This window comes from Plasmodium vivax, chromosome 14 (genome assembly GCF_000002415.2).
Source record: "Plasmodium vivax chromosome 14, whole genome shotgun sequence".
NCBI lineage: Eukaryota > Apicomplexa > Aconoidasida > Haemosporida > Plasmodiidae > Plasmodium > Plasmodium vivax.
This window is the reverse complement of record NC_009919.1, coordinates 1,935,651-1,947,714: the sequence shown is the minus strand read 5'-3', so window position 1 is coordinate 1,947,714 and position 12,064 is coordinate 1,935,651. Positions and strand designations below refer to the sequence as shown.

Sequence of the window (12,064 nt, the reverse complement as noted above, 5' to 3'; positions counted from 1 at the left end):
GAGCAAACCGCAAGGCGACAGATAAATCGTGTAACGGCGCGTAACGTGTAGGGGGCACAGAGAAGTGGCTTCCCCCCACGCTGAGAGGCAGTTTGGCTGCCCCCCCCCCTTTTCCACCGCCACCCCCTGCACGAAGTATCTCACAATTGGGGCCCCCCGCGTTTGGACCCTCTGCACGTTTATCATCCTCTTTGCTGCAAACATGAAAGGCGTACTGGGGCTGAAGTGCGTAACTTGCCGGGCCAGCGGCAGGGTGCCGCTCGTGGCGAAAAAGTTCCTGTTTGTAAGTGTCGGCTCGAAATCAAAGTTCGGTTCTGCCCTGGTAGGTCAGCCGAAGCAGAAGGGGCACCTAACCGCCAACGGAAAGAGGACCGTTTTTATAGAGAGTAACGTGAAGAACGCCCCCGTGCAGGAGGAACTACCCAAGAGTGCAGCCAATGCTCCAACGGATGAATTCGCTCCCCCAGAGAAGAGCGTACTAAGCAGCTACAATGACGAGCAGCCTGTCGATGGGGAAACCCAACAGGATGATCACCCCCTCCCCCTGGGAGGAGAGGACTTTGAAGAATATGCCCAATTTGATCGACGGGATGGGAGAGGAAAAGATGATGAGGGAAATGGGTTCATGAATCACCACCGTAGGGAAGGCTCGTTTAGGAACCACGAGAGAGGGAGGAACAGACAAAGCGATGTGATCGGCGGGAGGGGGCAGAAGGAGCATTCCCCCTCGAGGTATGACGCCATGGAGGAGGGAGACGAGCACGACATGGTAACTTCCTACCAGAGGGGCGCTTCCAACGAGAGGACCGCCCCCCACCAGAGGAGCCTAAACAGCCAGGATAGGTACGCCCAACTGGGGGAGAATCTTAAGGACATCGAATGGAGCAAGGTAGATGCAAAGGTGCAGAGGCAGAACCTGCTTCAAGACTGTGGCAGAAAAAAGGAAGACATGTCACCTGAACAGTTAGATGCAGAACTGAAGAGACTGAACATTTACGTGAGCAAAGAATCTGCTCTTCTAAACAACCTGGCTAGCAGCTTCTCCGAGGTGAACTTCCACGAAGCTGTTGTGAACCACCTGAATGCGAAGTTTAAAGAACCGACGGCTATTCAGAAGGTCACGTGGCCGATCGCTCTCTCGGGGAAGGACCTAATAGGCGTGGCCGAGACGGGCAGCGGGAAGACCCTGGCCTTCGCCCTGCCCGCCCTCATGCACATTTTGAAGCAGCGGGAGGGGGAGCGAAAGAGCGGTAGGGAGAGCGGACTAGAGAACGCGAGGGAGCACCGGTTGGAACAGAACCAGGAAGATATGGGCGAGGAACCCTCCCAGGAATGGAACAACGAACCCACGCAAGGCGCCACCCAACGCAGCAGCGGTAACGACACCCATGAGGCGGAGCGAACTGTCTACGGACTCATCCTCCTCCCGACGAGAGAACTATGCATGCAGGTAGTTGACGAAATAAAAGCATTCGAAAAGGAATTGCACATCAGAAGTGTTGCCGTCTACGGAGGAGTCCCAAAGTACACACAAATTAGTAACTTAAAGAAAGGAGCAGACATTGTAGTTGCCACCCCGGGGAGACTTCTAGATCTTCTGGAAAGCGGAGTGATTCATTTGTTAAGGTGCATCTACGTTGTCATTGACGAAGCGGATAGACTACTAGACATGGGGTTTGAAAAGCAACTGAAAAAGATCATGACGCAGGTTAATAGAAACAAACAGCTCCTATTCTTTACAGCTACTTGGCCTGAACAAGTCAGGAAGCTGGCCTACCAGTTTTCTTCCTTCGATCCTGTGAAAATACAAATAGGAAAAAGCGAGTTAACTGCAAATAAAAATATACAACAGAGCGTCGTCATCAGTTCTTCTATAGACTTGAAGAAGAAGCTGCTTGACTGGCTGAAGCAGAACTACGAGGGGAATAAAATTTTAATTTTCTGCGACACTAAGAGGAATTGCGACAGCTTATGCAAAGAGCTTCGCTACCATCAGTACAACGCGCTAGCCATTCATGGGGATAAGGAACAACGGGAGAGAGACCGCATCTTAAGCAACTACAGAAGTGACCGTTGCAACATCTTAGTTGCGACTGATGTGGCTTCCAGAGGACTAGACATTAAGAACATCTCCGTGGTCGTTAACTATGACCTTCCAAATACGATTGAGGATTACATCCATCGGATTGGCCGGACGGGCAGGGCGGGGCAGAAGGGGAGGGCCGTTTTGTTCTTCCCCTACGATTACTATGTGCCCCAGAAGGGTCGGTTTGCCAGGGACCTGGTCAAATTGCTCAGCAAGGCCAACCACGCCGTCCCCGCGGAGCTCCGCGAGATTGCCGGCACCAGGGGGTAAGAGGCATCACCTGTGCAGGCGCGATCATTTGGACCGCCGCTCACCATCTGCACCACCGCTCATCATCTGTACCGCCGCTCACCATCTGTAACGCCGCTCATCATCTGCACCGCCGCTCATCATCTGCACCGCCGCTCATCATCTGCACCGCCGCTCATCATCTGCACCGCCGCTCATCATCTGTACCGCCGCTCACCATCTGTAACGCCGCTCATCATCTGCACCGCCGCTCATCATCTGCACCGCCGCTCATCATCTGCACCGCCGCTCATCATCTGCACCGCCGCTCATCATCTGCACCACCGCGCAAACGCGTGGACACCCCTTTTTAAAAACGCACAATTGACACGGAAAAAGTGGAAAGGCTGGGGGGCCAAACCGCGACCTCCGCGCGGCATCCCTAATTGGGGCATCTTCACATTTGTGAACGGGCCAACTTCAACCTGCTCCTCAAAATAATAGTCACCTGAACGTTCATACGATTGCTCTGCGAACTTTTGAAGAGGTCACTTTAAAGCGCTTCCACTCTGCTGTACTTGTTGTGGCGTTCCGCTCGTCTGGCGAATGGCAAACGTGCTCATGCGCGCCAGGAGTTGTGTCCCCTTTTGTCTGTTCTGCTTTGCCACGCGGAGGATAACACATCAGTTAAGTTGCAGCCAACGGTTGGCGGTTTATTTATTTTATTTTTTTTTTTTTTGCGCGCCCTGGGGCGCATCCCTCCGGTCAATCCGCCACACCCATTTTAGCGCGTAAAAAAATGTAACAAGGAAAGGATTAACCAAACGAAACAGCAACTGGGTTTGCATTTAAAGGGGGGAATTTATTTCTCGCTCATTTTCTTGCCACGTTACACCAGGGAAGGCAAAAAAAAAAAAAAAAAAAAAAGTTAAATGCGCCTTGCAAAGGGTAAAACGCGTATCCCCTCATTTTTCACCGCAAGGGGTGTGCAGGACAAACGAACTGCTCACCGTTGATGGGGACTCAATAGAATACGGCATAGAGGTCCTATTAAATCTGGTTCGATCACTCCCCCATCTTTGCAGTTCCCCCCGCTTTAAGTATTCTCGCAGGGGTGGAGGGGGGACCTCCGCCTGTCCGTAAAGCAGACAAAGTGTGGAAGCAGACAAAGCGTGGAAGCAGACAAAGCGTGGAAGCAGACAAAGCGTGGAAGCAGACAAAGCGTGGAAGCAGACAAAGCGTGGAAGCAGACAAAGCGTACATAGCAGACAAAGCGTGCGCCGAGACTTTACCCCCACATTTTAAAGCAACGCGCAAAACGAAGCAGGGCATGGAAATCGACGTGCAGTACCTGATTCGCGCACTCGCGTATTTCACAAAAAATGACGACGGGGAGCTGTGCGAAGAGGACGTTAACGCAATTTTTAACAAAATCCTTTCGCAAAACTTGAGCCATGAAAGTGTGCGTGAGTTAATAAAAAATGTGAAAGAAAGCATACAGTGGAATAGCCCCAATTACGTGGAGAATTTCGTGCTGACACCCCCCATTTTGCATATACTCATAAACAGACAATTAAAGAAGCATGATTTGCAGACCATTTTTAAGGACCTGTTCAGCTGCATCGAGGCCAACGGAAAAATTGGAAAAACTGAGTTAGGCAAGTTCATAGACCTGTGCAAAAGAAACGCCACCACAGACGACTCATCATTGAGCTTGAGTAAATTCAATTTCGGCGTGGCCAATTCGGGCGAGGCCGTCGACTACAACACGTTTCTCGGTTTGATGGAGAAGTACTTGAAAAGGGCCTGACCGATTGGAGGGGGCCTACTGGAATGGAAACTCAACAACGAGGGGAGGGTTTCCCATCGGGGGAGAAATGTCCACACATGGGATGTTTACACACAGAAGGTATTTTTTTTTTTTTTTTTTTTATTAACCGTTCAGGCGATTTTGACAGGCCATATTCGGGACAGTCCCGTTTGGCTGAACCATTCCACCATGTCTACCGCTCCCTTTTTGACCACGTGTTTGTTTCTGTGCCTCTCCCGTTTAGCGATGTGCGCAGCGGAAGCGTTTTCCTTCTTACAACGCGTGAAGTTTGTTTTTAAGCAGTTGAAAACTTCTTAGCTAGCTAGCTAGCTAGCCATAACAATTAGTTTTGCTTTCCCTTGTTGGAATTTTTTTTCCCGCATTTTCACCTGAACAGGTCATACAATTTGACCTTTTGCACACAACGAAACGAATGCGGCATGGGTTTCTACCACCCTCGATGTATTTCACCGTGTTAAAATAAACAAAGCGGAATTGTGATAATTTAACGAGGCAGCTTCCATTAAGCGAGTTGGTCCTCGCTTCACCTTGAACTGCTTAACCCTTTCGCGATAAGGCGACGCGCTGAACTGGGGAGGGGAATAAAAAGCGCGCTCACGAAGGTGGTTCGCTCCCTCGCGCGGCAGCTATAAGGAAAATGTGCAACTGTGAAGTTGTTTGCATGCGAGCTTTGCCATTACGTTTTCGCATTGTCAATCACTTTTGCCTTTTCCTTAAAAGTGCACGGGAAATGGGGGTCACATAATGGTAGCGTGCTCAGGTGGGAGGTGATAAAAAAAGGATAAATAAACCAAAATACTTGTGATTTCATTCCTTCCTTTGATTCACTCCAAGCTGTAGCAGCGTTCGTCCTCTCGCATTCGTTGCAGTTGTTTTTATTTTTGCGTCGGTATGCCCCATTACGTGTGTTTCTTTCTTGTCACATTTCCCCTCTGGTGTTTTATGCCTATAAATTATACATGTGCTACGCCTCCCTTTTTGGCCCACTTGTTGCGCCAGCAAAGGAGGGTTAAGTGCAATACGCGGTTAAGTGTGCTGCACTGTTAAGCGACTGCACAGTTAAGTAGCTGCGCGGTTGAGTGCACCGCACTTGCGCTGGGAGGGGATCCCCGCCCGAGCACATTTCCGGCCAACGACCGGGTAGGGGAGAGGGAAAAATGAAGGCATTCCCCCTGGTCGTGCATAAGGCGAAAGAGGTGCTCCCGTTTGTTCGTACACCCGATTACTCCACTCAGGCAAAAAGCTCCCGGTGCGCCTCCTTTACTGCACTGTTTAAAGCCTCCATACGGTCGAAGTGCACTACGTCCAACGAGCGATATATTCCTTATGCATGCATTTGCTTTGGGATATTTTTTTTTTTACAACACAGGTTGAATAAATTGCCTAAGGGGGGTTGAAAATCGGTTTAAATGTGGAGAACGGGCAAAGGAATAAGAAAAAAAAAGGAAAAAAATGGGAAAAAAATGGGAAAAAAATGGGAAAAAAATGGGAAAAAAATAAGAAAAAAGTAGGAAAAAAGAGAAGGGAAAAAAGAATCAGCCCTAATTCGCGCCCGTCGAACTGTTCAAGTGCCCCTTTTCGATAAATCATTTTGCGTACATTTTTGCATGTATGCAAGTGGGCACATGCGCGAAAGCGAGCGTATGCATGTGTAGTATACGTGCATGTGTGCCACCCCGTTTGGGCGCTTGGCACGTTTGGCACGCATCTTTGTATGCACCTTTGAATGCACCACTGTACGCACCATTGTGCGACCTTTTGTGCGTACCTTTTGTATTGACCTTTCGGGGGTGCTCTTCTGAGTACACTATGATAGAGGCCTCAACACACGAAAGCCTTTTTTGTTTTGTCCCCCCCGATACTCCGATTTGACCACTTCGCAGTTAATGTAGAAGTGACCGCTCAAGAGAGCTTCCTTAAAGGAAAAGCCCTTCTCAAGTCTGGCATCAGGGGGTGCTCAGCTTGTTGGGATCCCCCCTGCTTGCCGTCCACTCCGCGTGCCCTTGCGTAGTGGTCTTGCTCAGCAGCTCCACCCCCGCGGTTTGACTGCCCATTTGCTCCTCGGCTCCTCGACGGCCGCTCCATTTGGTTTTCACCGCATTATGCAACCGCGTTTTGCAGCCACATTACGCAACCGCGTTTTGCAACCGCATTCTTCAATCCCATTATTCAACCACACTTTTCAACCCCCCCTTTTACGTTAAATATTTCAGTTTGATCTCCCGCGTTGATCTACCATCACAAGTCTTTCCTGTTTGTTTCGCTCATTTTCTCCCTTTTGATTTTCTTGCCCTGTAGGTGTTTTCTTCTTTTTTTTTTTTTTCTTTCCCACTCTCTCTTTTACGCAACAAATCGATAAGTAGGAACGGCGGCCAGCCGGACTCCGTCGCTGTGCGGTTGTAAGTAGCCCCGCGAAGAGGCGCACAAGGAAGAGTACCCCCCGCTAGGGCTCTACATACGCCCCTGTATATATACGCCCCTGTAAACACCGCTACACACGAAAGAGAGCCTTCCCCCCGCCAACCAGCGCAAAATGGTGCCGCCCGCCCGAGTGGCAGCCCTCCTCCTCCTGGCGTGCGCCTTACTGTGCTGCGCACCAAAAATTGCAAAAGGAAAAAAAACTGCAAGGAGAGAAGAAGGAAACCTCTTCCAAAAGTTAAGGAACAAACTAATCAACTACATTGCAAGCAAGAAAAAATTTGATTCGAACGGATGGGTAGACGTGTCGCTACTGCAAGGTGAGCGCTTCCAACCAATCGACCTACGCATAGAAGACGACAGAGTTATCTGCAACGCGAGCAATCAGGTACTCGAAGTGACTGTGGTGAAGCAGAAGTTGCTGCAGCACACAGATGATGCGTCCTTCCACGAGTTGACAGTGCACAGTAAAAAGGTAGCCCCCAATGCGAAGCTGCTCTCCAGAATTCCGCTAATGAAGATGAGACTGCATCAAGAGCAGCAGAAGCAGCTGCCTGGGGGGGGAACCCCGCCTACAAGACGAGCAGGGCTGCCCCCCCTGCATGGGTTGCCCCCCAATTTCGAAGGCTACATCGTATGCACGAAAAAAGACACAGATGCTCTGCTCGTGCCGAAAACATTGAAATCGGTGCAGTTCGTGTCGGGGCCGTGGAAAGTGCGAGTTAGCATAGACTTCTACAGATGCCCACTCTCCAACTTTGGGAGGATATTTCAAGTGACCATAATCGACCAAGTGAATGTGTTGCTAAACAATGAGAAGTCGTTCATCTGGCCGATACCTCTGACATCCTTTTTTGAAGTGTATGATTTCCACCTAGCTGCGAGGGATTGCAAAAAAGGAAATTTCTGCCAATTGGAGAGAACAACAAATGGGGATGGACACAATGGCTCTCTTATTTTGGAATGTCCCAGCTGGGGAAAAGCACACAAACTTACCTTAGGAAATGCCCTACTCCTTTCAGCGTACCTCGGTATGACCATCGCTCATGGGCTGTCCTACCCCTTCATGAATCTCTCAGCCGACGATTACATAAGTAGCAGGTATAGCGAAATTTCGAAGAACTCTCCGAAGATACGCAAACGGGTTATAAAATCTTCCTACCTTAGGGATGAATTTGAAGAAGAGGAGAGCAAATATTCTCTGAAGAAGCTGAGCCTCATCACGCATTTGCTCTTCTTAGGGGGAGCAGGAATTGCCAATGCTGCCTATGGGGTTAAAACCCTCGTAGATATTATCAAAAATTTGAATAGCATAAATGATGAGTTCGAGAGGGCCGTGTCTTTCTACCCCTGGGAGCTGCGCTACCCCCAGAGCTACCTCGCCTCGCAGGGGGGGGCAAAGCCAAAGGGCGCACCCCCCAAGGAGCCGCCAACCGGCGTAAAAAAGAACGCGGCGAGCAACGGGCAGAGGGGGACCAACCACAAGGTGGCGACCAACCACAAGTTTGAGGGGAACCACAAAGTGGAGACCAACCAGAAGGTAGACTCAAACAGGAAGGTTCAGACCAACCGCAAAGTCGAGACGACGCACGAGGTGGACGCGCCGCAGATAGCCCAAGCGGGAGGCGAGTCCGGCGGTGAGCAGACCGACGCACCTGCAGGAGTGACCCAACAGAAGAACAACAAAGGTGAGAATGACCGCCAAGCCAGGGACCCCAAGGAACTCCCCAACGGAAACGAACCCAGCATCGTAAAAATATTCGAGCAGAACATTATAGGCAATTAGTTTCCCAAGTTTTTTTGGATCTTCCCCGGGAGGATTCGCAGTAGTGGAGGGGCACCATACCACGCGGAAGCAGCCAGTCGAAATGTAGGAAGAGAGAAAAGTGGCCACACGTTGCCGCTGTCCACGCGGTGCGCCTGTCCCCTCCGTGCTGCTCCCCACGCGCCCCCATTTTTGTACCATACCTGTGCAAGCAGTTACAAGCTTGCACAGAGGAGCCCAACTGTGAATCGTTCGCGTAAATTGAACTGCTCATGTGAAGCGTGCGCGCGCCCCAGTAGTGAGCCTTTCTCCGAGGCGCGCTGTGTGTCTGCACGATTTGCGAAGTGACCCCTTTTTTTTTTTCTTTTTTTAACAATAGACATTGCAAGGAACGGTCAAAAGAGGTGAGTCACACCTGCTCATTCGTCGCTGCGGGGGTAGAGCGGTAGGGATACACGTCCCCTTCGCGTATGACATGGGGGGCGACTCACATTGCGATTACCCTTACCGCGGCGTGCACCGGTGTGCATGTGCCTGGTCAGTCTCGATGCACTCAAAGTGTCATACAAAGGACGCATCGCTACCGCCGCGTCAAAAAATCCCCCGTTTGGGGCAGAAGTCAGCTCTTAAAAAGGGCCCCCGGGCAAGCAGGCCATACGGCCAGGCTGAACGGAACGGAGACAACGCTGTGGGCCCCCGAATGCCACTTAACAGTTGAGCTTAAAAAATTGGCGAAATGAATTAAAAGAAGCTGCAAGGCGGTGTGTATGTATGTACCTACGTATGTACGTATGTATGTGTGTAGGAAGGGGTCAATCGGCTCGCGAAGACGAATGAGGACGGGGGTGAAGAACAAACAAAATGCGAACGATGAATGTACACAAAAAAGGGGGGGAAAAAAAAAAGCTAATTGGGCGCAAAAGGACCGACCACCCCATCCCCCTCGTCAGTCGCCATTCTGCAGTGTGCAATCTCAACTGTGTTTTCTCTCCATTGGGTTTATTTATTTATTTATTTTTTTTTTTTTTTTTTTTTTTTCTTCTCCTTCCCGCCTGGCCACCCTACGACAACATGAACGTCTCCTCCTTCTCGAACTTCAAGTCCACCAGGGGGGTATCCTGCACCTGCTCGATCTGCGGGGAGTCACAAAAAAGGGTTCGCACTGACTGGCATGCACAGGACTATACGTGTGTGCTCAGAGCCTCTGCTACGAAGGTGCTCCTTTCTTTACCTTCTCCCCCGTCTGCAGCTCGATGGTCCCGTTCTGGTACTTGCAAAACTTCCTCCTGCGAATGGGCGCGGGGAGCACAGAAAAATAGACACATGTGTTCGCTGTGTGCATCTGCTCGGTGTGAAGGCCGGGGAGGGCTTCATCACTTGCACCTCCGCCCAAGGACCTCTACCCCACGTGCACTCACCGCGGATATATTTGGTAAAGGTTATAGCTGCTCCTGAGGAGCAGAGAGGGGCCGAAATCCGGCCTGTTCACGGACTCGTATTCAAGCCAGTAGAAGACGTCCTGCGGGGGGGGGAAAAACATTAACGAGGGGAAATGGGCAACAAGGTATGTCCCCACATGGGTGCCAAGTGGGCCCTAAAGGTACAAACATATGGCCACCGCTCAACCGCTCAACCGCTCAACCGCTCAACCGCTCAACCGCTCAACCGCTCAACCGCTCAACCGCTCAACCGCTCAACCGCTCAACCGCTCAACCGCTCAACCGCTTAACCGCTCAACCGCTTAACCGCTTAACCGCTTAACCGCTCGACCTACCGCCAACGTCTTGGTGGTGCAGAACCGCTTGTGGATCTTCCTATTCGAAAGTTTGACCATAAAGTTAATGCAGTTTTCTCCCTCGGGTTCTTCTGGTGGAGGGGGCAAATTCTGCGAGGGGAAAGGGGGGTGAGTCAGGGGGTGTCTCTCAATCAGGTGTGCCTCATTCAAGCGGCACCGCATTAGCACATGCGCACGGAGACACGCAAACTTCTAGAAGAGCAAACTTCTGCTCGTGCCCACTTCTACACCGGCTGACCCACCTTGGCGTACTCCTCCATGGAGAGGCGCAGCGCCATCTGCAGCTCGTCGTCCGCGTCCTGCACACCGGGGGGGAAGCCGCTACTGCTGCCAATGCCGCCGCCAATGCTGCCGCCAATGCTGCTCCCCCCCTGGTCGTTCAACGTCCGCCCCCCGCCCTCCGGCCACTTAAACTTGTTCGGCTTGTCATACCCACCGGAGGGAAAAAAAGAGCTCTTCTCGCCACGCATACCCGAACCACCCCTCTCCTCCATAATAAACCCATTGGAAGACACGCCAGATATTTCAGAAATTTCATTTGTGCAAAAGTAAAACTGATTGGGGTTCTTCGCCACAAAGTTAACGTCCGCCTTGGGCAAAGACACATAGGGATTTACATTCTGAACAGAGAACACATGGTACTTGTTAATAATGTCATTGAAATAATATTTCAAATTGATATCCTTTATGTAGAGGGGGCCACTCTTCAAACTGTCAAGGACATACCAGGTGCTGTGTATTTTTCTTATGCCGAACCAGTGCTGCTCCAAGTTACATATGTATCCTATGTCTTGGTGGTCACTTGAAATTATTTTTTTTAAATCTTCTTCGAACGTATTTTTTACGGAAATATTTTTTCTCCTTAGACATTCGATGAGGACAGAGATGTTAATGAACCCGTCGTCCAACACGTTGGATGAGTTCTTTCTCATCAGGTCGTTCAGGCCGCTTCCACCAGCTCCTGCGCTGCACTTGAGGAACTCCCGCTCCTTCTCGTCGATTTCTCTGCCGATGGTGGCCAGGACGTCTTCGCTGTAGTGAGGGCCCTGCGCAGGTGGGGGCAGCGGTTTGTGCGGAGCGGTTTGTGGGGAGCCGTTTGGCAGGCAGCGCTCTGTGGGGAGCGTTTTGGCCGGCAGCACTTTATGGGAAGCGCTTTGTGGGCAGCGCTCTGTGCGAAGCGCTTTTGCGGGGGAACCGTTCGGAGGATCCCCCATCGGGTGCAGCTCTCCCGCTTACCTGCAGGATGGCGTTTATGCAGTGAAGACCGCACATCCGGTCGTTGCCCTGCTTCTCCCAGTACACATACTTCTTGCTCATTGTGCCGACCTTTGCTTTGCGTTTGACTAGCTCTGCTGTTTCGATGTGCCGCCGCGATGCGCCGCCTCGATGTGCCACTCCGCTCAGCCCCAAGTTTTCCCACGCGGTGGGCACGTACCTGCAGTGCTGCGTGTTCAGGCGGCACTAGGCTGCTCAGCAGTTGCGCATTACGCCACGTGCCTTCCTGTAAAAAGAAGCTCCCCACGGGACGGTGCGCACAATCCGCTTTACTTTCTCACAAAAAAAGGGGACTGAGTTCGCCAGCGTGTTGTTATGTAATCTATTTCCGGGGGAAAAAAAGAAAAAAAAAAAAAAATACATCCGGTCTTTAACAAAATGACGCATAGGGGGTAATGCGGCATGGAGGAGAGCACAGGAGATATTAAAAATGCCTCCGCTCCGATAGCGCTGATGACCCTGCTTCGCATTGCCGCTACTCATCGCCGCTTCACTTAGCCGCTTCCCATCGCCGTTTCGTGCCAAAGGTACGCTAGTGCGAAAAAACATTGCGGAGAAAAAAAAAAAAAAAAATCACGAAAGTCGGAGTACGCGCAAAAAAAAAAAAAAGGCTGCTTGCCAAGGGCGCCGTATTCCTTGCGCGCGTCGTCACACATGGAGATTCGT

At 51.0% G+C, this 12,064-nt stretch overlaps 4 protein-coding genes across 4 annotated transcripts, besides 6 other annotated features; 3 read left to right on the top strand and 1 right to left on the bottom strand.

The window, feature by feature from the left end:
- Positions 1-202: 202 nt before the first annotated feature.
- PVX_123985 (ATP-dependent RNA helicase, putative) lies at positions 203-2,356 on the top strand (the record flags this gene model as incomplete). The annotated part of the gene is made up of 1 exon (XM_001617309.1): positions 203-2,356. The coding sequence occupies one exon, from the start codon at positions 203-205 to the stop codon at positions 2,354-2,356; it is 2,154 nt and encodes a 717-aa protein (XP_001617359.1).
- Positions 2,357-2,623: 267 nt separating this feature from the next.
- Positions 2,624-2,650: a microsatellite.
- Positions 2,651-3,644: 994 nt separating this feature from the next.
- Positions 3,645-4,124, top strand: PVX_123980 (hypothetical protein, conserved; the record flags this gene model as incomplete). Its single annotated transcript, XM_001617308.1, has 1 exon — positions 3,645-4,124. One exon carries the CDS (start codon positions 3,645-3,647, stop codon positions 4,122-4,124), a length of 480 nt encoding a protein of 159 aa, XP_001617358.1.
- Positions 4,092-4,234: a microsatellite.
- A 1,496-nt stretch (positions 4,235-5,730) lies between these two features.
- Positions 5,731-5,788: a microsatellite.
- A 480-nt stretch (positions 5,789-6,268) lies between these two features.
- Positions 6,269-6,365: a microsatellite.
- A 262-nt stretch (positions 6,366-6,627) lies between these two features.
- Positions 6,628-6,668: a microsatellite.
- Positions 6,669-6,678: 10 nt separating this feature from the next.
- Positions 6,679-8,349, top strand: PVX_123975 (hypothetical protein, conserved; the record flags this gene model as incomplete). The annotated part of the gene is made up of 1 exon (XM_001617307.1): positions 6,679-8,349. One exon carries the CDS (start codon positions 6,679-6,681, stop codon positions 8,347-8,349), a length of 1,671 nt encoding a protein of 556 aa, XP_001617357.1.
- Positions 8,350-9,389: 1,040 nt separating this feature from the next.
- On the bottom strand, positions 9,390-11,440 carry PVX_123970 (hypothetical protein, conserved; the record flags this gene model as incomplete). Its single annotated transcript, XM_001617306.1, has 6 exons — positions 9,390-9,461; positions 9,560-9,614; positions 9,747-9,847; positions 10,103-10,213; positions 10,366-11,169; positions 11,360-11,440. The coding sequence occupies 6 exons, from the start codon at positions 11,438-11,440 to the stop codon at positions 9,390-9,392; spliced, it is 1,224 nt and encodes a 407-aa protein (XP_001617356.1).
- Positions 10,279-10,302: a microsatellite.
- Positions 11,441-12,064: the final 624 nt, after the last annotated feature.